The 27,811-nt window shown below is 48.9% G+C and overlaps 1 protein-coding gene across 7 annotated transcripts in view; it reads right to left on the bottom strand.

Moving 5' to 3' along the window:
* The window catches only part of KAZN (kazrin, periplakin interacting protein), a 1,309,273-nt gene that overhangs the window by 25,109 nt on the left and 1,256,353 nt on the right, over positions 1-27,811 (bottom strand). For 5 of the 7 annotated variants that reach the window (XM_070474078.1, XM_070474075.1, XM_070474076.1 and 2 more), the window contains 3 exons: positions 27,681-27,804; positions 3,405-3,610; positions 2,923-3,041 (listed from right to left, as the gene is read on the bottom strand). In XM_070474078.1, coding sequence (XP_070330179.1) covers positions 2,923-3,041; positions 3,405-3,610; positions 27,681-27,804 — 449 coding nt within the window. Of the gene's footprint in view, positions 1-2,922; positions 3,042-3,404; positions 3,611-25,295; positions 27,805-27,811 lie in introns of those variants that run through there. The other 2 variants (XM_020873661.2, XM_070474080.1) reach the window with 2 other exon arrangements.

Genomic DNA, 27,811 nt, shown 5'->3' with positions numbered 1-27,811 from the left:
TTTACAGGGACCCTTCCCAGGCCCAGCTGTTGTTGGTTTCTTGCCCAGGGAAGGGGATGAAGTTTGTGGCCTCTGAATCATATGCTGTTGCGCCTTTGATAGGGACTAGAAGACTTCTTTTCCCTCTGAAGGAAGGGTCTGCTCAGCAAATCACTGGTGCATCGGGATGTGGGGCACAGGGTGGAAGGAGGCACCTTGCTTAACCTATTTGAGAGGTCCATTTATAATCAGCAATATCCAGCTGCATGCTGATAATTAATGCATGCCTGCCCTTCCAAACAGTTCTCTTTTCATTAAAGTTGTCCCCATGGGGCCTCGGCTTGGCAACACTTTCCCAGCTGTTGGTATGAGCTACTGTAAGTGCCGAAGGTGAATAAAACAGGATGACTTTAAAAGTAATTCAAACATTTTATAAAATTTGACACTGATATTCCCCAAACAGGGAACAGATCAGATCTTGAAATGTGAGTTTGGGCACAGAATTTTGAAGTCATTTGAGTCATTATTCAGCATAAAAAATATGAGGCCTTTCTGGCTCCATCACCCTTAGATCTGAGACACTGCACCCCAATTTCCTCCTCTATAAATACTCCTGCTTTCCTCCAGGACTTAAAGAGGTAAGAGAGGGTAAAGCCCTTAGCACTGGGTCTGGGATGAATTTGGTGTTCCAGAAAGAATAGTGGCAGGAGCTATTAATACATCATTGATGTTTTTAACACAAAGGTGCCTTGGGAGAGTGGAAAGGAAATTGACTTTGAAGTCGAATCTTCTGTAGTATGACTTTGTGCCCATTATTTCTCTGGCCTCATTTTCTCCATCTTTAAAAGGGGGCTAAGCATATCTATCCTGTCTTGATGTCGTGGTGGTCAAATAAAATAATGTCCATAAAGCAATGAGTAATAGGTTGGGAGGGGTTGGTGGATTTTTGTCATTAGTATTTTAGAGATAGGGTCTTCCCTGGTGGCTCAGTGGTAAAGAATCCACCTGCCAATGCAGGAGACGTAGGTTCGATCCCTGGGTTGGAAAATTCCCCTGGAGAAGGAAATGGCAACCCACTCCAATATTCTTATCAGGGAAATCTCATGGACAGAAGAGCCTGGCAGGCTACAGTCCATGAAGGCGCAAAGAATCAGTCACAACTTAGCAACTAAACAACAACAATAAATTTTAGAGATAAGGGGAACCAGGCCCAGAGAGGGTAATGTCATGCCTAGAGTCACACAGGATGTGTTCTCAAAGATGACCTCACTGGGGTCCTTACCCTAGAGTTCACAGACACCTCAAAGTTGCATGGATGGGTTAGAGAGTCCCAGAATGCAAGGTTGTGAAGTTTTTGTATTTCTTCTGGGGCAAGTTTCAGAAGTTTTCATTAGGTTCTCAAATAGGCCATGATCGCCCAAGGTTAAAGAGCCACTGTCCTAATTTAATCCCCTTCACTTCGCAGGTAGAGAAACCAAGTTCTACAGAGCACAAGGTCACAGGGCAAGTCACAGACAGACCAGGATTCTGCAGAGAGCAGAGCCATTAGATGAAGGCTTCTTCCTCCCTGCTCCAGGAGGCCCTGGGTGTCCACTACCTAGGCCCTGGTTTTGGGAAACAGTCCTGCTTAGGTTTCTTAGAAATGTTTAAAGTCTGTTCACATCTGGCTGCTGAGTTGACTCCAATCCTTTTCTCACACTGGGAGGTTCTCAGGGGTCAGCTGGATTTGGGGGGGAACTTGGGCAGCAATCCCACATTTTTGAGAGGTGAGACAGGCAGCACCACCCTGCCCAAGTAATAGTGACCGTGTTGGGGTTGGGGGTGGGTTTTCAGCTTGGGGGATCCAGGGTGGTGAGCCTTTGGGGCCTGGGGGCAGGCACTGGGTAAGGGTCTGTGGTGAATGCTAGGTGCTTGTGGGACACTCAGGAGGGGAAGCTCAGCGGAGGTGCAAGCTCACCATAGTTTTAGGAGGGTCCAGATCTTCTGATAAGGACCATGGCCTTCTTACTTGGCTTGGCTGGGAGTTACTGCCCGAGTTTCAGATCCCATCTCATCTCTTTTCCTGCCACCTCAGAATCATTCTCTGGGACACCCAGCAATTTGCTTTTCCGGCTTCTAAACCAGCCTGCCTTCCTACCCCCAGCCCCCTCTTATTTTTAATCCACAAAGCTGCTTCTGCAAATAATAGCACACACCACCAGGTTTGATTAATTAACTGCACAAAAATGATGGGGAAACCAGTGAAGGAGATAATTATGCAAAACAGAAAATGTCAGATTTACCAGCTAGTTTTCTTCCCCTTCTGTATGCTGAGGATTGGGTAGGGGGCTCCTTTCCTTTTCCCTGGAGCTGCTTGGTGAATGAGGGGCTCCCCAATAAGTCCTGCTCACAAAGGTCAGGAAGAGGCCGGGAGGAGCTGGGGGCAGGAGGGCGGCATCGCTGGGGACACACTTGATGGGCGGATAGTCAGCTCTTCCCAGGTCTGCTTGCTGATAGATGCTCCTTCCTCCGGGCCCTCAAACACCCCCTTGCACCTGGCTCCAAATCAGGCCCATTTCTTTTCGTCCTCCCAGCCTGTAGGCTGTCTCTTACTTGGAATGTTAAGAACTGGGGTTTGAGGTGGGAGTAGGCAGAACAAACATCTTGGCCAAATTTCCCAGGTCCACCAGGACTGGCCCACCCTCGGAGTTAGAGGAGTTCTGGGTTGCCCCTGAAGACCCCCGACTCCCGCAATGGGACGATCCTAGGGCTCCAGGAGGCGCACTGAGTTTGTTCTCCATCTTTCTACAGGGAGGGCCCGCCCAGAGCACGGCCCACTGGAATCCCAGGACCTGGCACTCCTCACCTGGCCCCACCCACAGCGCCCGCCCCCTCACCCGTGTGACCCTGAGGCGCCGTCTCCGGCTCAGCTCTCAGCTCCCTGGGGCCAGGGCGCCGGCTCACCTCCTGCCCGCCTCGGCGTCGCGGTAGTCCTCGATGGCCAGCCGGAGCTTGCGCCGGTGCAGCGAGCTACACACGCCCAGGCCCAGCTCCAGGTCCTCGTCGCTCAGGCTCAGCAGCACCTGCGCCCAGGAAGCGGGAATTGAGCACCGAAGGGACGCGTGGGAGCGGGGACCCAAGGAATCCCTCCCCGCGGTCCGGGAAGAGCTCTGCAGGCGCCTCGCCAGAGGACTGCTGCTCCGGGAGGCGGTGGAATCCCCGAACGGGCTGAAAAGGTGCTCAAGTCCAGCCCTGCCTCCCTCCAGTCAGGTAAGGGGAAATTAGCCCCATTTTAAAGATGAGGAAGCTGAGGCTCGGAAGAGCTATGTGCCTTGTTGGAGAGACAATGATTTACTGGAGTCACTGGAGCATGAAGTCGGTTCAGCCAGCTCCTGTAACCCTGAGGACGGGATGGGAGGGGGTGGGGATCCCCACGGGGGTCCTACCTTCCCACTCTTGACGTTCTCCGCGCAGGCCTTGACGTACATGGGCATGGCCATGACTACCTCCAGCCAGGCCTGGACGGTACCCGCCTTCCAGTGGGACATGGGCGTGGTCCTGACCAGCTCCACCTGCTGCAGCCGGTCCATTTGCTCCTCGCCCTCCGACAGGCTGAGGCTCTGCCGCGTGGGGCTGCACTGGCTGTCGGAGTCTGCAACACACAAGCACACAGGGCCGTGTTGGGGAGTGGGGTGAGGGGCAGGGCAGGCTGCCCCTTCTGAGTACCCGCCCCCAATGTCTTCCCCACCCTATACGTTTCTTCTTTTCAGAATCAAAATGGCTTTTGCTTTGTTGTGCTGCCCCCCCCCTCCCCCCCGGACAATAGTAACCTATGCCCTCTACAAGGAAAAGAATTTAAAGAATTAAAAATCCAAGAAAGAATAAAAATAAAACAGAGAATCACCCCAAAACCCACACTACCCGGAGACAGCAGCTGCTGGTATTTAGTTAAATATTCTTTGGGATACACAGATGCCTACACTTCCTCCAATTAAAAAGTAAATAAATAAATAAAAAGTCTACGGGGCTTTTGCTTTGCTTTGAAAAGAACAAACTGGCTTTATTAACCTGTGCTTAATCTGACTACATATCCTCATAAAAAATAAACAGCATTATAGCCACTGGGGGAAGAAAAATGCCCACGTTTACAAACACACACAGATGCCCACATTTACATGGTCCATCCTGTTTTGTAATATGCTGTTCTCATTTACACCATGGAGGACATCCCTCTTTCTCAGCAGTGATCTGTAATATCTTTTGACCACACAGGATTCGTGGAATGGATGCTCCATAATCTATTTCACCTGCCTCCTGTCGGTGGGCCTGGTTGTCCCTCATTTTTTACTACTGTAACCAACACAGAGACAGTCATTTTTAGGCTACTGGGTGATTCATATTTTTAGGATAAATGGAGCACCAGCTCTATTCCTGTACACAGTGAAATGTGTTTCTGGAGTGGCCCTCACAGGCAAAAATGTCTTTCTACCAGCATCTTGCAGCTCCATTCCTCAATCCATGGTCAGCTGCATCAACACTTGATAAATATACCAAGTTCAGGTGGTGAGGAGTCAACAGAGCAGGGAAAAGAATCTTTTTCCAAAGCATGGTTAAATGAAAACCCAAATGGATAAACTCAATACTGTGAGAAATGACAAATATTAAAAAATAAGCCCAATTTGAAAGGACCCTATATTGTATATTATAAACTATTATAACAAGGTAAAAATTACATAGCCATCAAATCAGACACATAGTAAAACAATCGGTGTGAAAAGCACAAAAGTGTTATAGTTACTGAGTTTATATGAGATTATTTCCCTCCTGCTGTACCTGTAACAATGGCAACCCACTCCAGTGTTCTCGCCTGGAGAATCCCATGGACAGAGAAGCCTGGTGGGCTGCCATCAATGGGGTCGCACAGTCAGACACGACTGAAGTGACTTAGCATCAGCATCTGTACCTCTAAGTATCATTAAAGTTCCGTAATAAACATATATAATTTATAATGAAAAATATAGAAACATTTAAAAACTAGAAAGCAGTATAAATGGTTATGGATGAAAGTTTAATCTGAATGAATGATACTTCATTTGTATGTTGGAATATAGGCAATTCATTGAAAAACCTGTCATGGGAATATTTTTTATATGAGAAAATGTGCACAATCTATTGCAAAATGGAAAAGCACAGTACAAGATAGCAGGTACAACATAATCCCAACCACGTTAAAATATGTATGATAATATATATAACGTACATATAATACATGTGTTAGTCGCTGAGTCGTGTCTGACTTTTTGCAGCCCTGTGGATTGTAGCCTGCCAGGCTTCTCTGTCCATGGAATTCTCCAGGCAAGAATACTGGAGTGGGTTGCCATTCCCTTCTCCAGGGGATCTTGTGTACACAGGGATTGAACCCAGGTCTCCTGCGTGGCAGGCAGATTCTTTACCGTCTGAACCACCAGGGAATCCTAATAATTATGTCTATATAATATATACACATATATATTACATTGTATTAGATGGTTAAATGCTAAATGTCTTTATCTCTGGAAAGGGATGATGGATATTTGTGAGTAAACATGTGTGTGTGTGTGTCATGAACTTGTGAATGTGCCAGAATGTGTGTGCATATTTTTCTGTTTTCCAAGTTTTCTGCATTGGCTATATTACTTTTGAAATTGAAAAAAAAAACCCACAGGCTAAAGACCTTACTTTCTCAAGTCACAAAGCCCCTTCCCCCAGTCACTTGCCTCCCTCCACTGAAATGCCTTGGACAACTCTTGGGGAACTGCAGCTTGGTTACCATACCCACCTCCCTCGTCCCAGCTCTACTGAAACCTTCTCCCCAACACCTAACTGCCCAGCTAAGAGCCCTTCGGGGCCCACAGCCACCTGGCCTGGAAGATGCCAGGCTGGTCCAGCAGGGTTCCAGGCAGAACGACCTAACGAAGGGTGGGCAGAGGTGGTGCCTCGTGCCTCAGTGTCCATCTCTGCACGTTGTCGTGATGCTGCTCTCTGCTGCCTGCCTCCTCCCCTGGGCTGCTCTGCGGACTCAGTGACAGTGGGGCTGATGGGGCCTTTCTATACTGCATAGACAAGGGTGAGAGGTCATTGCCACATTACTGAATTTCCTTTCTCAGGCAGACAGAAGGTGACCCTGCAACCCCCAGCCCCGAAAACAGCAGATGGTACAGACTCGGTGCAGGTCACCAATTTGAGCACTCTTGTTGCCATAGCGCCGGGGAATGCAGAAACAGCGACTGCCTCTGCAGCCTTGCCTGGGAGGCTCCAAGTCCCTGCCTGGCTAGGGGCCTCAGCCTAGGTGTTCCCTTCCCTCCAGCTGGGCCCCCAAGGACAGGTTTGACTGGCAGGGAAGGCTTTCTGGTTGGGTGTACAGGTGCTGACCACTGGCATCCAAACAGTGTGTCCTCCTGTTGGCTAGACCTGAGAACCTCTGCCTTATTCCTGTATTGGAGTCATGTCTCTGTTACATGTTTCTGGGGAGATGAGAGACCTTATGTGGCTGAGACTGGTTATCCCAGATCCCAAGACACAACCCATGTTGTCTATTTGGACCACCCTGTGGGAAGAGACTGGGGCTTCCCCAGTGGCTCAGGGGTAAAGAATCCACCTGCAAAGCAGGAGACAGAGCAGAAGTGGGTTCGATCTCTGGGTCAAGAAGGTCCCCTGGAGGAGGGCATGGCAACCCACTCCAGTATTCTTGCCTGGGAAATCCCATGGACTGAGGAGCCTGGAAGGCTACAATCCACAGGGTTGCAAAAAGTCAGACAAGACTGAAGCGATTGAGCATGCGGGAAGAGACTAGGCTTTGGAGTTGGACAGACTTTGGTTTTAAGCAAATTCATTTACCCCTTGGACCCTCAGTTTTCCCACCTATAAAATGGGAATAATAATAATATCTACCTCTTAGGTTAACATGACTATTATAAATTCTGAATATGAAGCCATAGTAGACACTCAGTCAAGGTGGCTATTATTGGTAATAAAGGGCTTCTCCCTTGGGGCTTGGGCAGGTGGTTTTTTTTTTTTTTTTTTTGGCTACACCTGGAATTTGGCAGAGTTGCCTCCATCCCCTTGTATTCCTGGGATGAAATGTGGTTTGAGTTCAGCTCAGGTGCTTAGGGAGGGAACCTAATTGCACTTCTTGCACTTGGGCAGAAGTTCATTGTCCTGGTTAGTCAAGCCTGGTCCAGGTGGGAGGGGCAGGGCTGTCTGTGATGGGAGGGGAGGGTTTGTGGATTCTGTGCTGAGGTGGGCAGCTGGGGGTGTGTTTGTGTAGCTTGGTTATGTGTCCCCAAGTAGGGGAGATCAAAGGGCATGGGAAGGGGAAAGACAGGAGAGAGAACGGAAGAGAGACTCAAAGAGCAGAACTTCAGGAAAGAAATAGTGCCACGGAACACAAAGACAGCAAGAGAAACAGGAAGAAGGAGAGACTGATAAGTGGACCAAAAAATAAAAAAGCAAATTTCCGGTGTGTGTGTGTATGTGTGTGTACACACTTGTGAGTGTGTGTTTTCCTGAGCTTGATGTGTTTTTGTGAGTGTGTGTTGGTGATTCTGTAGCTAACAGGCCTCAGGCCTGTGCAGGGAGCTGGCTTTTCAATTCACATTATTTATGGAGTTCAGGCTCGAGGAATGCCAGAGGCCAAGCTGGGTTCATATAAGCAAAACCACACATTTTGGTTTCTGAGAAACCAGCTATTCACCAGCCCTCCTCTTTCACCCCCTCCCTGTTCCCATCACCAGGACTGATCACCAGGGAGAAGATGCTACAGAAGGATGAAGGGTTGGGGGAGGGAATCTTTGTGGCCATAAACCATTAATTAAAGGCAATTTCCAAAATGTAGGCATTATGGTGCCAGATTTTATGTCTGGGATTCCATCAATCCTGGCCTTTATTTCCCCTCTCTCTCAGCCCTGAGAGTGGGAATAACTCATGTTTATAGCCAGGAGCTCAGTGGAGGCTACAGAGTTACAGGACTGGCCAAGCCCCTGGCAGAATCTGAGGAAGTACCACCAAAACATAGCCATTCTGGATCCTTCTGAACATTGGGAGGGCCATGGTGGTTCTGGAAAGAGAAGGTCTCCCCCCTCCAAACACTCCCGACACATGCACACACCACAGAACATCAGCAATTAGTCATTGAGGTCTCCCTGAACCTGGGCATCCAGAGGCCCCGTTGTGTTAGCCTAGCACAGGGGTTGCAGACCACAGCCCAAAGGCCAGATCCTGCCCTCTACCTGTTTCCCTAAATGAAATGCTATTGGGACGGAGCCACGCTCATTTGTTTACACATTGTCTAAGGCTGCTGCCCTGTTGGGGCTTCCCAAGTGGCTCAGTGGTAAAGAATGTGCCTGCTGATGCAGGAGACACAGGTTCAATCCGTGGGTTGGGAAGATCCCCTGGAGGAGGAAATGGCAACCCACTCCAGTATTCTTGCCTGGAAAATCCCATGGACAGGGGAGCCTGGTGGGCTATAGCCCATGGGGTTGCAAAGAGTTGGACATGATTGAGCACACATGCATGCTGTCTTGTTACAAGAGCAGAGCTGAATGGTTGTGACAGATTGGTCCCAAAAGGCTAAGATATTTACTATCTGGCCTGTTACAGAAAATCCTGTATAGAAACTCTGACGTTCCAAGGTTGGCAATGGACTATGAGAGACCTGGCTTTGAAGTCCAGTTCTGCCACTCGCCAGCCAGATGATCCTGGGGAAATGTTTTAAGTTTTCTCAGCCTTGCTATTCCCCATCTGGAGTGATACTAATGCTAATCTCGCAGGCCTATGTGGGGATGAAAGGAGATGATGTATGATGTGGATGAAGTGCTCCCCCTGGAGTCTGGCATATCGTGGGCACGCAGTGACTCTGTGGAGCCTCTGTCCTCTGCAGACTCTCATCCCTTACAGTCTAGACCTGGTCTGTCCAGGGTTGTAGCCACAAACCATGTGTGGCCATTGGGTACCCGCAGGGTGGTCAGGCCACATTGAGAAGTGCGGATAGTGTAAAATACACCCTGAAGTTTGAAGACTTTGTACCAGAAAAAAAAATAAAATGTCCCATTAATAATTTTTAAAATTGATCACATATTGAAATGATAATATTTGGGATATATTGAGTTAAATAAAATACATTACTAAGACTCATTTCACCAGTTTCTTTTTACTTTTTTAATGTATCTACCAGAAAAATCTAAAACTACATATGTGGTTAACATTATATTAGCTGGTCTGGATGGAAAATTTTTGTTTGTTTTCTCATTTCATTTTACACCCCTCTGTTGGTTTGGAAGTTAAGCACCCTATTTCCAAAACTACTGTTTTGGGTTCAGTAGTTCTTGAAGTGTGGTGCCTGGGCCAGTAGTGGCAGCAACACCTGGGAATTTGTTAGAAATGAAAATTCTAGAAACCCACCCCAGATCTCCTGGAACAGAAATTCTGAGGGTGGGAGCCAGCGATCCATGTTTTAACAGGCCTTCAGGAGATTCTGATGTATATGGAGGGTGTAGAACCTTCTAAAATACTGTGTATATTTAACTTAATAAAGCCTAGGATTGATCGATATCTTAATGCCCTCTCCTAAATAGTAAGAGTTATTAAAAATATATTAATTCTGATCATTCTTCCTGACTTATACTACCACATCCAATATTTTAATTATACCCTTAAAAAACAAACAAACAACAACAACTCTAATTTAGACATTATGGGTTTCCCAGGTGGTGCTAGTGGTAAAGAATCCATCTGTCAATGCAGGAGACCAGGAGGCTTGTTGGGTTCAATCCCTGGGTCGGGAAGATCCCCTGGAGAAGGGAGTGGCACCCTACTCCAGAATTCTTGCCTGGAAAGTCCCCTGGACAAAGGTGCCTGGCAGGCTACAGTCCATGGGCTCTCAAAGAATCGGACATGACTGAGCACACACACACACAGTTTAGATGCTGTTATCATGATTACTTTGTATTGGTAATATTTGCTTAAAATAATTTACCTACATGCTTACCAGTTTCTTTGTTCATCATTCCTTCTTATGTCTCAGACCTCACTTCTAGGAAGAGGTATATTCATATTTATGAAGAGCATGTTTTAAAAGTTCCTCCGTAAAGAGTTTTTTGTTGGTAAGCTCTTGAGACTTTTGTTTATATGAAAAATGTCTGTATGTCACCCTTGTTACTAAAGAGTTCTGCTGGGTACACAGTTTTAGGTTGACAGTTTTTTCCTTTGCACTTAGAAGACATTGCTCGACTATCTGTCTCCTATTTGCTAAAGAGAAGTCAGCTCCAGTTTGATTGTCCTTTTGTTAGCTACTCTTCAGATTTTCTGTTTGTATTTTTTGTTCAGTTTCATTATGATGTGGCTGGATGTGGATTTCTTTTTATCCATCCTGATTTATATAAATTGTGCTTCCTGTATCTATGGGTTCGTTTTTGAATATTCTCAGCCATTATTTTTTTATGATTGTAAAAAATACCATTTTTAGAGTCTTTTTACAGACTATTACAGTTCTTTTTTAAAGACCATTTTTAAAGTCTTTATTGAATTTGTTATAATATTGCTTCTGTTTGTTTTTTTTTTTTTTTTTTTTTTTTGGCTGCAAGGCATGTGGGATCTTAGTTCCCTGACAGGGGATTGAACCTACATTGGAAGGTGAAGTCTTACCCGCTGGACTGCTAAGGAAATCCGTCAACCATGACTTCTTTCTCTTCTCCATTCTGTTTGCTCTCCTTCTGGGCCTGGACTTTCTTCCCTGTCTTACAACCGAGTCTGTCCAACAGAACTTTCTCTGATGATGGAAATGTTGCATATAGGCATATCTTGCCTTATTGCACTCTATTTTATTACACCTTACAAATATTGCATTTTTTACAAATTGAAGGATTGTGGTAACCCTGTGTCAAGCAAGCCTATTGGCACCATTTTTCCACCATTTTCTCACTTCATATCTCTGTCAAATTTTAGCAATTCCTTCGATATTTCAAACATTTTCATTATTACATTTGTTATGGTGATCTGTGCTCAGTGATCTTTGATGTTACTTTTGCAAAAAGATTACCACTTGCTGAAGGCTCAGATGATGGTTAGCATTTTTTTAGCAATAAAGTATTTATAAATTAAGGTATGTACACTGTTTTTTAGACAGAATGCTATTGCACAGTTAATAGAAAACAGTACAATGTAAGCATAACTTTTATATGCACTGGGAAACCAAAAATTCATGTGACTTGCTTTATTGTGGTATTCACTTTACTGTGTTGGTCTGGAACCCAATCCATGACATCTTTGAGAGCTGCCTGCAATATAGACTGTCCAATATGACAGCTGTTAACCACATGTGGCTATGAGCACTTAAAATGTGGCTAGCACAACTGGGAAACTGACTTATAAATTTAATTGATTCAAATATAAGTTTATCTCGCTATATGTGGCTGGTGGCTATTGTAGTGGACAAGATTTCTCCTTTATGGGTTTCATCAACTTCTCTCTCTGTATTGCATTTGGCTAATTTCCTTAGACTTATTTTCCATTTTTAATAGTCTCTCTTCAGCCATTTAGTCTGCTGTTTAGTCCATCCTTTTTTCCCCTAATGTTACCAACTATATATCTATATTAATTTCTAAAATTTCTATTTGGTTCTCTTTCAACTTTGCCTGGTCTTCCCAGATAGTCTCATGTTGTTTGTTCAGGTCTATGCTTTTTTAGATTTCCTTAAATATCCTTAAATGTTTAATCTTAAATATCACATGCATATTACCATGTATTTGGTATTGATAATTACTGTGTCTGAAAGGGCTTGGAGGGTCCAGATTGCTGTTTATTAATCTTTCTGCTGACTCCCATGCATAAACTCATATTTGATCTTATGGGACTCTCCAGCTTCTAAATAGCAATGTTTTCCTCCAGAGAGGATGGACATTGCTTCTGCTGGGGTGGGGTTGAGATAGGGAGTGGGGATGACACCTGGGAGCAGGGACCACTTCACTCCCTGTCAGAGGCCCTAGGAGAATAAGAGTTGCATGTTCTGATGCTTCACTTTGCCACATCCCAAGGAAGAAAGGGGCCGCAGAGGATGAGATGGTTAGATAGCATCACTGACTCAATGAACATAAATTTGAGCAAATTCCAGGAGTTAGTGGAGGACAGAGGAGCTTGGCGTGCTGCAGTCCATGGGGTCACAAAGCATTGGACACGACTTAGCGACTGAACAGCAACAACAAGGTTTACTCCCCTGTCACTGGTCCTGATGTCAGCATCTGTCCTTAGGACAAGCCCCAGTTTCTGCATTTGGTTATCGCTCACTGCTCTGGTCCTGGTATTAGATCACAGCCTTTTGTTTTCAGATGAAAATGCCTTGGGAATTTTCCTTACTGTTGATGGGGCCGGTGATGTATTACAAAGTATGTTTTGTTTCAGATTTAGTGGTTTTGTAGGGGGAGGCCCTTCAGAGTCCACCTCCCCCGTCACTGCTCCAAGTAGACATTCCTCCTGCTGTGGGCACTGTCCACCCAGAACCCTTCATGTTCTGCTGGCACCACGTGCACGGGTCTGTCCACCTGCCCTGCCCAAAGGAAATCCCTAAGTCAGTGGGCAAACCTATCCATCTCTTTATTACCTGTGCCTGGTTCATGGTGATGCTTAATGCCATTAGCGGTGTTAAACCCCAAAGTTCCAGGAAAGGGAGGGATAATATAGTTTTGTTTTTAATTTGAATCTACCCAGGGATCTCTTCTGCTCAACACCCTTCACCAGCTGCCTGGATAAAACCCAAGTTCCTTACATGACGGCGCTCTGTGTGGCCCACCCTTGCCAGCTTGATCAGCTTCTCCTCGGTCTCTCATCCCTCCCTGGGCTTCTTAGGAATATTTCCTCAGTCCTCCTGCCTCTCCTAGACCTCATCCCTAACTGGCTGTGCCTGCTGCCCTCTTTGCCCAAAAGGTGATCTGCTGTTGTCTAATCTGCCCAAATTCCTACAAAGCCATCAGTGCCCTATTTAAATGTCACCTCTTCCAGGTCACCTAGCCTAGGCCAGTCACCCCCTGAAACACACACCCCTCCATGGCCCCCAGCCCACACTTATGCTCACACAAGCTCTCATTATCTCAGACACTGAACCTGCACGTCTCAGAGCTGAAGTTCATTAACAGTTACGTAATTGTTTGAAGAGTGTCTGACTTCCTACTAGATATCAACTCCACGAGGACAGGAGCTGAGCCTGGTCTACTCCCTGTGTATCCCTGGCACCTAGTAAGGGCCCAAGCCAGTGTTTTGCTGGTAAATGCATAACAGCCAGCTCTCATATTTTTAAAAAGCTCTGGTTTATAGCATGTGTTTGCCCATCTCTGCGATATGCCCACTGTGGCCAATTTCAGTTGCCCACATGATGCCACTGGATGGGGGGTTGGAAATCAGTTTATGAAGCTCTGTGAGCTCCAGCTGCCTGAAACGGAAGGAGCTCTGTACACTTTGGTTAAAAGAAGGCAGGAGGGGTGGGAGGTGAGGAGGGAGGGAGCAGGTCTCCCTCTCTGACTGACCTTCTGCCAGCCCCACCCCCTCGAGGCCACCTTAAGATGCTTGTAGTTCTTTAAATGTACACATGGTCTCAGGAACTCTCAACCTTGGCAGTATTTTAACAACATTTTTTTCTTTATTTTTAATTGAGGGATAATCACTTTATAGTGTTGGACTGGTTTCTGCCATATATCAACAAGAATCAGCTGTGAGTATACATATATTCCCTCCCTCTTAAGCCTCCCTCCCACCCTGAGATCCCACCGCTCAAGGTCATCACAGGGCACCAAGCTGAGATCCCTGGAGTATACAGCAGTTTCCCACTAGCTTTCTATTTTACACAAGATAGTGTATATATGGGGCTTCCCAGGTGGCTCAGTGGTAAAAACAAAACAAAAACCCCGCCCTACCACGCTGGAGAGGAGGATATGGTCTCTAAGTCAGGAAGATCCCCTGGAGAAGGAAATGGCAACCCACACCAGTATGCTTGTCTGGGAAATCCCACGGACAGAGGAGCCTGGTGGGCTACAGGCCATGGGGTCGCAGAGTCAGGCACGACTGAGCGACTCAACACTAGCATCTGCAGCAGTGTGTATGCGGCAGTGCGCCTCTGTCAGCTCGTCCCAGCCGCTCCCTCCCCTGCTGTGTCCACGAGTCTGTTCTCTATATCCATGTTTCTGTTCCTGCCCTGCAAATACGTTCATCAGCACCATTGGTCTAGATAACCTTGGCGGTGTTGAATGACATTTGAGACTAGACCATTCTTTGTCACGGGGGCTGTCCTGTGTTCAGCACCGTCCCTGGCCTCCACCCACCAGAGGCCAGTGAGCACGTGGCGTGGCTGCTGCCAGCGCCCCCATCCTTCCACCCTGGGCCCCTCCCGTCCTTGTTCAGCCCTGCTCAGACAGCCGACTCCAGTTAAAACTCCCTGCCCTTGGGCAGTATGGGGGAGCCCCTGTCAGCACTTTTCAAGCCAAACGCTGAATTCTCATTTTTTAAACACTGTATTATAATGTGAAATAGTGACGTTTTATGGCCTGATAACGGCTGCTGCATTGGATGGAGATGCTTTCCCCAAGTCCTCGGTCACAGCTCCTATGAAATAATAGGTGCAATGGTCAGGCCCCCTGAGCCTGGGCCGTCAGGATCGCACAGTGCGGTCTCAATGGCATCGAGTCACTAACTGTGCAGCTGCTAGAATGATGGCAGGACCCTGGGTGGGCCACCCCGCCCCCAGAGCCAAGTGGGCTTTTGGAGGCCCAGAGCTAAGAGCTGATAGCCCTTCCCCCCAGGTGTCCCTCCAAATACACTAACCCATGAGGTACCCCGAGGAATTCCAGAGCTCTGCTCTCCCCCATGACAACTACTTTCTGCTTAAAAAAAGTCAGATACTTCCCTTCCCCCTCGTTTGTGATGCTGCTGCCCAGCAAGGATATGAGCTATGCTCACAGTATCTCCAGTCCCACAAGTCCCCTGTCCCCAGCCTTGGAGGACATCCTCCTCCAGCCACGCTTCCTGCCAGCCCCTCCTCTCCACATCCCAAGAACTTTCCCAGACAGCAGGGCATCTGTTGAGTTGACAAGGCTCCACCCTGCCCTGCACTCATTTCCCAGGTATGTGCTATGCAAGTATTTCGCAAGGGTACAGACTTTGGAGGAAGGTGCTCAGAAGAGGTCAGGGGAAGGCAAATGTACTACAATCCAATGACAACTGCTATATGCTTTTTAAAAAAACATGTACCAGAATGTTCCTTTTTCTTCCTTGCAAGCCTGTTGTCATGCTGAAGAGTGCTCACATTTGGGAGAGAAGTCCTTCTTAGAGGACTTCTCTAACCTGCAACTGCTGTCTCCCACCCCATCTTTTTTTTTTTTTCCCCTCCCATCTTCCTGATTTGACATTCCTGAGAACCAGAAGTGCCCTTTTCCTGAAACCCTAAAAGCGGAAGTTGGACTTGCTAGAACTTCAAAGAATTGATCACTACAACAGGGTAGGCCACTCTGAGTTTCCTGAAACACCTGTGTCTTCTCTGTTCAGCTCCAGGAAATGACCATGATACCACTGTTGCAGTAAAAGGGGACACAAGAGGATAGTCATATCCCAGGTCTCTGGTGAGTCCCTGGGACGGGCCACCAAGTAAGGGTCCTTGGCTTCATGCAGGAAAGAATTCACTAGCGAGCCGAAGTGAAGTGAAAGCAGGTTTATTCTGCGTACTCTGTAGGGTGTGGGCCATCTCAAAAGACAAGAGGGCTTCTCTCCTCTTTTTTGCTTTCACCAGCTGGCTGCTGGCCTCTGTGTGTATTCCCACAGTTAATCCTCTTTTCCAACCTGCTTTCCTGGCCAACTTCTCTATGGGTGGGTGGGCCTTAAAGGTGAATTTTGTGGAAGGTGAAGGGGCTCTTTAAGCAGAGGCCATGGGCAGGAGGAGGGTTCCTATCCACGTGTCCATATAGGGACAGTGCACGTTTGCATCTGTGCAGTTCTTGGGGGCAAAGCTGGAGGCAGTGGATACTTGGAGAGTGATGGGTAACTGTGGGGTCTGAAGACCTCTAATGGATCTGCCTCTTCCCTTCACCGACCCTCCCATCTCCCCTTCAGGCCTCAGGACCTCTCTGCTCAGCCTGCTCCCATGAGCCCCATGGATAGTTATTATTGCGTTGGCCCACCCATTTGCTTGCTGGGACGGGGGACCACCGCTGAGTCAGATCGTGAACCTCCAGCTTGGGTGTGGCATTTGCAGGTGATGCCTCCTTTGGCATCATCCTCATTGAATAATGCACCTTTCTAACCCCTCACCTCCTCAAAATGCCTTGCAATTGTCTCCTGGAAATTTCTTGCACCAGTGGTGAGCAACCATATTTCTTGCCCCAAGGCCAGTAGGAACAGCAAAGACATTTAAGAGTGGTGGTTTAGTTGCTAAGTCATGTCTGACTCTTGTGACCCTGAGGACTATAGCCTGCCAGAATCCTCTGTCCATGGAATTTTCCAGGCAAGAATACTGGAGTGGGTTGCCATTTCCTTCTCCAGGGGATCTTGCCAACCTGGGAATGGAACCCGGGTCTCCTGCACTGCGGGTAGATTCTTTATCAACTGAGCTATGTAGTATCTATTTAATTTCTTTCAAAATAAAGAGTGCTTTGGTAAGGCTCATTTTGGGGGCCTTCTTGCAACTTAAGATGCTATAGGAGATGTCAAGGAGAAAACTGATGCTGGTCATGGCCATTCCTCAAGTATCCTGAAACACGATTCCTGGGGGTATCTGTATCCAGGGCTGGTGGCCACCATGCTCACTGCAGACTGACACCCCTTTCAAGCCTATCAGTATGTTTACTGGAGCCTTGGCACAAGGCAGAATATCCTAGGAAGTTTCCGCCCATTTGGGGAAGTGAGCCTCTCCCTGCTTTTAGATGAACTCCTTTAATTGTGACACCCCTTCTCTGCCTCCCTCTAGGACTATAATTGTTCTAAAGGCTTATGGTTTTATCAGGTTCACTCATATCTGCTTGGAAAATGGTGTAGGGCAATAGTCTGCAGGACCCCAATTCTTAGCCTTGTTCCATTGCTGACTACATCTTCGTGGGCTGTTTATGTTGCCCTTGGGGCCTCGGTTTCCTCATCTGTAAGGCTGAGACAGTAACACACACTTCATATGATTTTGGTGAGGGCTATGTTAGAATGATTTGTGTTATCTCAGTGTTTACGGCTGCATCCTCAGCCCTTAGCCCTAGGCCTGGCACATAGACAGTGGTCACCCAGTGTTTGTTGAATGATGTAGTGAGTGTATGTGAAGTGCCTCCATGGCAGGCCCTCAGTGAAAGTCAGCAAATCATATAGTACTTTCCTCTCCCAGCTTCCATCACTACCCATACACCCCGCTCCACCCTCAGCCCTAGAAGCCAGTCTGACCTCAGTCCTCAGCCTGACCCCCCTCCATGTCCCTGGGCCTCTGGGTTATAGCTGTGTCCACTTTGATGACTGTGCATCCTGCTAGGATTTCTGGGAGAGCAAGGAGTCACCCTTTTGTGAGGCTCATCAGCACCTTCACCCGAAGGTGAAGCACTCCCTCCCCCACACCCTCTCCATCTCTGAGTCCCATGAGCCTGGCCAAGCCCATGAGAAATGGTCTAGTGGTCTAGCTGGGTACTCAGATTGCAGGTGGTCTGACCCCGAGTCCTGCCAGCCATAATTGGCCTCTGGGGCCTCAGGATTCCTGTGCTGATTCCAGGCTTCTGAGGGACCTGCTACTCCCCAAACACCCCAAGCCCTGGGGACACTTCTTGGGGTCAGAAATGAGTGGTCCCCCTGCTGCCTGGCTGCCCAGGGAGAGATGGGTAGGAAGGCCCTCTGGTGAAGGAGGATATGGGCCAATGAAATGGGGATCTATGACCAGGCAGGCCCAGGGACTCTCTGGCCGGGGGGAAGATGAGGACCAGCCCACAGCGAGTCCAGATGGGAGCTGGTGGAGCCAGTGGTCTGGAGACATACTGGAGTCATGGAATATCCCCCCCCCCCCCCAAAAGATACCCTCAAAGCTCAATAGAAGACCCTGGTTCAATTCCTGGGTCAGGAAGATCTGCTGGAGAAGGGATAGGCTACCCACTCCAGTATTCTTGGGCTTCCCTTGTGGCTTAGCTGGTAAAGAATCCGCCTGCAATGCAGGAGACCTGGGTTTGATCCCTGGTTTGTGAAGATCCCCTGGAGAAGGGAAAGGCTACCCACTCCAGTATTCTGGCCTGGAGAATTCCATGGACTCTATAGTCCATGGGGTCACAGAGTCAGACACCACTGAGTGGCTTTCACTTTTCACTTTCAAAGGATACCCAGGTGGTGCTAGTGGTAAAGAACCCGTCTGCCAATGCAGGAGATGTGGGAGACTCGGTCTGCTCCCAGGGTTGAGAAGATTCCCTGGAGGAGGAAATGGCAGCCCACTCCAGTATTCTTGCCTATAAAATCCCGTGGACAGAGGAGCCTGTGAGCTGCAGTCCATGGGGTTACAAAGAGCTGGATACAATTGAGCACATACCAAAGACACTAAACTTAAGCAAAGTAGATGCTGGTATTAAAGAATTGGGGTGTATCACATGACATTTTTGGCTTCTCTTGAAAAACCAGGAGCTTTGGAAGCACTGGAGCCCGGCGTGACTGCTTCCTTTAGATTCGCTGGGAGAGGGCTGGTGTGAGCCCAGCACAGGGCTGGCCATGAGGGTGCTCACAGAGGTGGGTCCTTATCATTGTCACTCAGACACTGCAGCGGAGACCCGCAGAGCAGACAGCGGCGGTCACTCCACTCACCTCCCCATCAGGACCGGCTGCCTGGTGCTTCATGATGCCTGGCTGTGAATGGACTGTGTCCTCCCCCGAAAGGTGGACACAGGTTCCCAGAGGCCCATGTTACAGATGAGGAAAGTCGAGCTCTGCCATATGCCAGGTGCTTTTACCCACTTCGATTCCATCTTTGCAGCAGCCCTGTGAGGTAGGCAGTCTGATTTCCATTTTACAGAGGGAGAAACTGAGGTTCAGAGGGACTGAGGGACTGGCTTGGGGTCACACAGCTGAGTGCCGGCTCTGGACTCAAACCCAAAGATCTGGCTCCAAACCTTGGTCTTGCCTCAACTCCTCTCCCCAATGACGTGTGTGTGTGATTAGTTGCTCAGTCGTGTCCAACTCTTTGTGACTCCATGGACTGCAGCCCGCCAGGCTCCTCTGTCCATGGGGATTCTTCAGGCAAGAATACTGGGGTGGGTAACCATGCCCTCTTCCAGGGGATCTTCCCAAATCAGAAATTGAACCCAGGTTTCTCGCATTGCAGGCAGATTCTTTACTGTCTGAGCCACCAGGGAAGTACCTCCCCCCCACCCCACCATCCCCCATGGCTTGGTTTTGATCAATTTTGCTGGTTCAAGCTGTCACTAAAGTGAATTTGTGTTTCTTAAACAAGCGTGAGGAGATGGAGGGGCCCTGCAAATGATTCACCGTCCCGAGATGTGCTCTCTGACCCTCGGTTTGCAGGCAGCCCTTAGATTCCCCCACCTTGCAGAGAGCTTTCTCTTCTGTCACCAGAGCGCTGGTCCCCGTGGTGACAGCTGACAGTCAGCCTTCTCCCCTCACTGGCCCGGGTCCTCCTGATCACGGGCTCCACACCCCCAGAAACATCTGCTGCCTAACAAGGAAGGAAGCTGGTGCTCCTGGGCAGGCATGGGGTCAGTTTGGATGTGACTCCGGCCCCACTGGCCTGTCCCAGGGAAAGCAATTAGGCAGCTCAGAGCTGGTCGGGGACAGGCAGGTGGGCCAGATGTCTGGCAGGGTGGTGTGTGCACTTCTCTTCCTGCCCCGGGGCCCTGTGGCATTAGACTTGGCTCCTGTCTACACCTGGGACAGCAGCAAAATGAACACCTGAGACTGGAATTTCTCAGCCACACTGCAGGGGCCTCTCTGCCTCTGCAGATGCTGCTCACTGACTCAGCTTCTTTCCAAGCAAAGGAGATGCTCAGAGAAAGGTTCTGGCTCCACCTGGCCCTGCACCCAGCTCACCTCACCTCACTTTTTTTTTGGGCTGTGCCCTATGGCATATGGGATCTTAGGTCCCCGACCAGGGATTGAGCCTACGCCTCCTGCATTGGAAATGCAAGGTCTTAACTACTAGAGCACCAGAGCAGTCCCTCACCTCACCTCTTCAGGCTCATGGAGATCCCACATGAGCCACAGGGGCTCCCATGGCTAAACCCTGTCAGAAGTGAGACTGCTTGTTGTTCAGTCACTAACTCGTGTCTGACTCTTTTGCAACCCCCTCACCGTCACCCACCAGGCTCCTCTGTCCCTGGGATTTTCCAGGCAAGAATACTGGAGTGGGTTGCCATTTCCTCCTCCAGGGGATCTTCCCGACCCAGGGATCTAACTGTGTCTCCTGCACTGGCAGGCGGATTCTTTACCACTGTGCCAGCTGGGAAGCCTGTTTAGAGGTCACCAAAGAACCACTGCTCAGTATCTCCAAGCAACAGGCTAAAGGGGACCATGGAGCCATCCCGACAGCCCCACAGAGCGCCCCAGGGAACCAGGGTCAAAGACAACAGTTCTGTGCTCAGTTAAGTTTAGGAACCACGAGGTGGAAAGCAGTGAACTATTTTTCTTCACTTGCTAGAGCCTTGAAAAGCTAGTGTTCATGTTGAATATACTTTGTGCTTCTTCGCTCAGTCGTGTCTCTTTGCGACTCCATAGAGCCTTCCAGGCTCTTCTGTCCAGGGAATTTTCCAGGCAAGAATACTGGAGTGGGTTGCCATTTCATTGTTTCTAAAACTTATTGACCCAGGGATATTTTTTTTTTTTCTCCAGCTGAATCTTGTGGTCTGCACCAGCTCGGGGCCCTGGCCTGGGAGTCAGCAGGCTCAGGTTCCAGAACTGGCTCAGCCACTGATGCTGTGCCTTGCTGTGATGTGAGGGCAGTGGGCGAGAGGCCATCAAGAGCCCTCTTGGCTCCAAGACTCCTGCTCCCTTGAGCCCTCTACCTGGGCTGGTCCTAGTGGCTGGGGTGAGTTACTGAACTAACCTGGGCCAAGCCTTGGCATGTGTACAAAGGGGCCTGTTCTGCCTGTCTCACAGTGCTGGTGAGAGGCCAAAATTAGGTCATCCTTGTCACCACTGTTATCATCTTCCTTATGGCTAACATTTATTGCTACCTGGGCTAAGCCTTTTATACATAGTAACTCATTTGCAGCTGCTCTGTAACTATCTTACTGTTCTTATGTAGAGGTGAGGAAACTGAGGCACAGCCTGGTTAAGGAATTTGCCTGTGGTTACTAGGTAGCAAGTGTCAGGACTGAGGTTTGCACCCAGAGTTTGTCCAGAATCTACATCTTAACCTTGACCCTAGCCTGCCTGTGAGAGGGCTTTGTAAACTGTAAAGCGCTGTGAGCTGGGAGTGGCATTGTTCAAGGCAGTCTCACTGTGGCTCATCCAGGGGAATGTGCCTGGCCTGGGAGGATGTCCAGGCCTCAACTTGCAGGCTTTCAGAAGTTGGGGGGCCCAAGAGTGGCCCCCACTTCCCAGTTCTGCCAGGGTTGAGCAGGGAGGGCCCTGTACCATCTTTCTCTGATGGGGAGGAGGGTAGGCAGGGAAGTCTGGGGGTGCACTTGTGTGCATGTGTGCTCATTCGCTTCACTCATGTCCGACTCTTTGTGACCCCTGTCCATGGGATTCTCCAGGCAAGAATACTGGAGTAGGTTGCCATTTCCTTCTCCAGGGGATCTTCCTGACCTAGGGATTGAACCCAGTTCTCCTGCATTGCAGGCAGATTCTTTACCATCTGATCTACCAAGGAAGCCCTTCCTATCTCTGGCTGAACTTAAATCTATTCAAATCCTGGGGAACACAGGCCATGAGGCCAGTGCTTTCCAGGCTCCAGAACACAATCAGCTGGCATTTCTGAGCCCACAAGGAGGAAAGGGTTGTTACACCAACTTCAGAGGTGAGAATACCGAGGCTCACAGGTTAATCGACTAGCTTGAAATCAGATGCTGGTCCAGAGCTAGAGCAATTGATTACCCAGGCCTGGCCTGGCCCAGCCCCACCGGTGGCCTGCAAGGGTCCTCCAGATGGCGCAAGACATGCAATCTTAGATTCTCTTGTTTAAGTGCAATTAACTGCTAGTGCCTGGTAACCCATTAAGAAAACAGTCAAAGATTTCCAAAGCCTGAAACTCAGAAATGCAAACAAGCAGTCAGCCAGCGTTTTCCAGGGACTCTGATTCAGAAGCATGGCTGATACTCTGACAATGTCAAAGGCTCCCCCTTGGGACATACTAGGGACTAGGAGTCCTGCCATTTTCAAGAAGGAAAGGTCAAGGTTTTCAGTTGCTGCTATTCTTGCTTCTTAGAGATTAATCCTCTTGGGATAATTTTCTTGTGGATTCAGTTTGTTGGGGAGGTAGAGTACAGGGGTTCATATCTGTGCATTTTTTGGTAACTGGGCTTTAAGGCACCACACAGTTGTGGCTCAGGTATGGGTTCTCCATACACCAGCTGGCATCAGGATATATCCCCTCAATCCCTCTATACAGTGACACTTCCCTGGTGATGTACTATGACTTCAATATTTCAACAACTTCTAACATTGGGTCAAGATCAAACCCCTAAGTTATTTTTAAGCTTATAAGGCATTCTTTTATAAAATTATGAACCTATTCTCTTATAATAGGAGAAGGAAATGGAAACCCACTCCAGTATTCTTGCCTGGAAAACTCCATGGACAGAGGAGCCTGGTGGGCTACAGTCCATGGGGTTGCAAAAAGTCGGCCACGACTGAGTACATCAGCATCCTCTTATAAAGTTAATCATATATATTCCCACCTGGTTCTTCATTAGTACCAGGTTCTTTTTCCTTGGGCACAGGTGGGAAGTCAAGCGGCATGGCAGGTTCTGCCCCACCTGATGGGGTTTGAGTTGAAAAAGCTTGAATCGTTTGTTCAGAGCAGATGAGCGAGGGGGTAGGGTGTTTGGGAGGAAACGCAGGTTTTTGATGAGAAGGCCCGTTGATGCTTTTGAACTCATATAGTCACAGGCCTGATGATGCCATCTCCTGCAGCCCCACTACACCTGGATTCCCCAGGAGCCCAGGTTGAGTGATGCACATAGCAGCTGCCCAATAACCTTGCGCACAGTTGTCGGGAGAGGCTCCTGGGACCCCCGGGCCTTCCTGTAGCCAGGAGGGGGCCTCCCCTCTGCCCCACCACCTTGTCCCCACCAGGAAGCGGCAGCTCTGGTACCGAGAGGGGTTCCATAGCAGGGCAGATGGAGGCCATCCCCTGCCTGAGATGGAGAGCTCATGCTGAACCACAGTGCATTTCTGCCCTGCCCTCTCCTCCAGTCTCTCTCTGCAAGTGCCTTTTCTGAGCCTGGCAGAAAAAGACTAACAGAAATAGACTCCGTCACAAAAGCCAGGAAAGTGCTAGGCTGTGCCAGAGGCTACTGGTGGGTGAAAGTAGGGGTGCAGTCAAGTTCAAACCAGGCCCAGCAGAGGGACTGGAGGCACCCACTGAACTTGGTTCCAGCCCCTCACTGCCCACTCGAAGGAGTCTTTCAGGGCACTACAGCCTTGCTAGGTTGGAAGCCCAGTTCTGTTTCCTGGCTCCTTGATCCTGGATGATGTACTTTGCCTGTTTTCCCATTGCCAATGGGGCCTTTGGAGGGTTAACTGAGTTAATACATGTCAAGTGCGGAGCATGGAGCTTGGCCCGTGGTAAGTTCCCAACAAATGTTAGATGTTATTATTGTTATCACTACTATTAGGTTATGCCTGTTGGAGCCTGCCAGCATGGGTGGGAGAGCACGCAGGGGCCACTGTGGACAGCCATGCAGGCTCCACACAGTGGTTAATGCAGTGCACAACCTGTGCAGCTGTCCATGGATCCTGCAGACAGGGCAGCCCTACTCCAACTTCTGACTAATATAGTGACACTTGAAGTTGGACCCTTTGGGGCAAGGTCTGGAGATTAACAAAGGAGGGGAGTGTGGCTTTTGAGTAGAGCTATGTGGATTTGAATCAGGTGTGGCCTGGCCCTTGAGAAGGCCATGGTATTGCAACACCGATGGCAAGGATCTTGACCAGATCACTCCTTTCTGGGTCAAAGCTTTCCCTCATCTGTTCAGTGTAGGGGGTTGGGTTAGTTTTGGGAAGGCAAATTGGCTTTCTCTTTGAATGCCAACGCTGATTGATTGGCAGTGACTGTCGGAGGCTTTGTAAAGTGAAGACGTGAGAGGCCATTTGGGGCTGGGTGGGAAGGGCTCTTTAATTGTTCAGTGATGTCTGTTTTGAGACCAGGGAAAGAGGAGCTGTGGCACGAGTGTTCGGGCCATTCATGCTCCTCAGATAAGCCCAGTGGTTCTCAACCCTGGCTGTACCAGAGGAGGTTTTACCACACTGATTCAGCAATATAGCACCTGGCATTGGTCATTTTTTGTTCTGAAAGCTCTGCAGGTGATTCTAATGTGTGGCCAGGTTGACAGCTACTGGGGCACACACCCCTCAGTTCCTGGCAGTCCTGCAGTCTGTAACTTCTCGGCATGGTCTATACATTTATGGCACTTTGAGCTTTCTTCTAGTAGAAATGCAAGGGGGTTAAAAAGGCTAGTCTTCCAGTCTTACTGCTGGAGAGGATTTGTTTTTAAGTTGGGAGGCAGAGGCTGAAGGCACAGCTGCGATTGTGGATTGGGGTATCCAGGTGGCCTCTTCTCAGGCTATACTGCGGAGTTTTCATTGCGGGAGGACTGGGTTTTGCATCTGGGGGCGGTCTCACAGGGCTCAGAAAAGCCCAGCCCACTCTGGCTTCATTAGGGAAGCCCTGTGGCTCCTTTAATTTCTCTCTCAAGCTCCTCTCAGTCCCCAGGGAAGGCAGGAAGTCTGGACAATGCAGAGGCCCACTGAGGTCTGCAGGAAGTAATGTGCCCCAAACTCACAGGGCCCCGCTGTGGGTCTTTTGAAGGAGCGCTGGGGGGAGAAGGAAGCAGATGAAAGCTGACTGGGGTCATTGGGCTGGAGAATGAAGGGTCAGGGCACCAGGCTTGGAGGTGGTGCCTTAGGACCACGGGCAGCCCTGGATGCTGATGGCTCCTCCAAATTACAGTCAGGGTGGCAAAGATGAGATGTTTCTGGGAGGCCACCCCAGCCTCAGCCCCTCTATGGGCCCAGAATCCAGCCAGCTTTCCTCAGCCCCTCCCATCACCCCCACAGGACCCAGCCCTGAAAGTCCAAGGGGCAGGTCATGCCGGGCTTTGCCTCCCACCCGGAGTAAGATAGAAGCAATCAAATAACATAGAATTCGATCATATTTTAAAATAAGCTTTATTTAGATTTTTTTTTAATATTTTATATTTGCATCCATGCCTTCAAGAAACCTTTCCCACGGGAAAGGTTATTTTCATCTAATGTTACCCATAACTCATTCGCTATTTGACGTAGTTCTCTTAAATAAATCATCCTTAGTAACTCTTAGAATTATCTCCTAATTTACAAAAACTGAAATGAAAAGGAACTACTAAATCATTATTACCAGGAGGGGTTGCAACCTTATTTTCTTGTAAGTAAAGGGGAAAACAATAAAAATCAACCAAAAGGAAAAAAAAAATCCATGGGGGGAGAAAAGCATTTCCTAAAATCTCTCTCGCTCCAGCTGCTCTCCCTCACCGCCAGGCTCGGTGAAATGGCTCAGCCAACAGAGCCCAGAAAGATCCTTAGTAGGTACCCTGCCTACTTTAGGTACCTTTTCCAACCCCCATCAGGTCAGAAGGAAAGGGAGCAGTCGGCTGGGGCTTTTCTGTTTTAGAGACTTTGGAAAAAATATCCTATCCCTTCTGATAAGAGATGCTTCAGCATTTAAAAATCTCTTTGTTTCTTGGTAAGAGCTGCAAACATTACGGTTAGCAGAAAGCGCAACTACTGTTGTTTAGAGGGTGTGTGAATTGAGCTGTTAGTAGTTAAGGTGGTTCAGAGTGGGAATTCACAGGTCAGAAGAACAGGAAAGGCTAGTTTTAGGCCATGGGAGATCCTGGCTTAGAAGCTCACATGTTCTCCATCACCCGGCCTTACAATGCACACAGTTCCTTTGCTGGTGAAGTCTCACTGGGACCAACACTGCTCCCCAAATAGGCAGGCATTTCTGCCAGCCCTTCTCTCCTGGGGTGAGTGCGCTCAAGCTGCTGTGACAAGTTGGAGGACAGGGCCTGAGGAATCCCAAGAGACTCTGTGAGTTGTGGGTGGAGGAACCAACCAGAATAGGGAGGGCAGAGGTGCTGGATGCTGTGTCTCCAACAGCCCTCCCCCTTGAGATGGGTGCCTCCCCCATGACACCTGCTTGGCCAATGTGCAGAATTAACCAAGGATGAGAGAGACACAGCTGCAGGGAGGGGTGGGGGCCGCTCCAGGACCCCTGGGGAACCCACTTGGGCCGAGTGTCCCTGGGGTCCTACCCTGTGGTCATGCAGTTGGCTGTCTTGCCCTGTATTCAGCCTCTCTCCAAAGACAGACCCAAGAGAAGGTGACCACGACATCAGGCGCTCTGCTCACTGAGGTCAGTGCTCTGTGTTTCAGATAAATAAATATGTATAGAAAGGCCTGGAGAGAGCTCTAGGTGTGAGAAAGGCAGAGCACACTTTCCATGCAGGGGCGGGACAATGGGGGAGAGAAAAGAAAGAACAGAAAAAAAGCAAGCTTGGAAATCCAATGGTCCCTGGGTTCTGGCCACCCTAAACTCTACCTTGCACAGTTTGGCAGCAGCATGATCATAGAACAGACAAGTCAACAGAGAACCCGCCTCCCGCCCGCCCCCGTGGAAAAATATACATTCCAATATTTATGTAATAATTTAGCTAGAATAAGTCTTCTGCATTTGTGCAAATAAATTAAACGGAACAATTTTCTTTTCCCCGTAAAGAAAGAAACGGCAACGCAATTTAAAAACTGGCAGGGCATTAAAAAGAGCCCGTTTGGCCTCTGACAAGCCCAGCCAGGACAGGGCCCCTTGGCCGGGCTTGCAAGTCTCTGCGGAGAGTGGACCTTACCCTGATGACGATGGCCTTTTGGGGTTAAAGTGACTTGGGCGTGCCCGAGAACAGGGTCTGGTCCCACGCGTTCACACTGGAGGGGGGAGGCAGAGTGGGGTGGTGGTAGGGGGGGAACATCAAAAACAGACCACATCCTCAGGGAGACGGGCTCCAGAAGTAGCAGTTTGGACGAGGGACATTTACAAGCACAGAGGGCACAATAGTTTTGTTATTTACAAATACACAGCAGTCCTTCAAGTTTTCAAGTTTCATAAAAAGGAGGCGGGGAGGGAAAGGGACCAAAAAAATCCCCCAACGAACAGAACAAAAAGAAAAAAAAAAAACATTGAAAAAAACAAACCCAGATTAACAACACAACTGTATCGCTCCAAGGACAACAGAGAGTTGACATGTTCACACACGGTTGTAGTATGTACATCAATTACAGAGGTGACGACGCAGGAGAGGGGCCCACGTGAGCAGGCTCGGCCACACCCACGCCCACGTACGCGCGAGATCGCGCACACACGCACCGCCATGCACGCCCAGCCGCACACCCCCCGCTCGCACGCACGTCCACACGCACAGACACGCCCGCTGGGCAGCAGGCAAGGGGAGGCGGGTATCACCAGTCCGCGTCCTCCTCTATGTAATAATCAGGGGCGGTACCATCAAAGAGGCCGGGGTCGAGGGACTTCCGCTGCTTCCCTCTGGCGAAGACACGTGAGATGGAGCCGAATCCCATCTTCTCTTTCTTCTTTTTCCGTTTTTGGTCTTCAAGATCCTCTAGTGACTGTGGA

The sequence above is a fragment of the Odocoileus virginianus genome, chromosome 11, assembly GCF_023699985.2.
Source record: "Odocoileus virginianus isolate 20LAN1187 ecotype Illinois chromosome 11, Ovbor_1.2, whole genome shotgun sequence".
NCBI classification, from domain to species: domain Eukaryota; kingdom Metazoa; phylum Chordata; class Mammalia; order Artiodactyla; family Cervidae; genus Odocoileus; species Odocoileus virginianus.
Note: the sequence above shows the minus strand (reverse complement) of the source record. Positions and strands in the feature narration are given on the sequence as shown.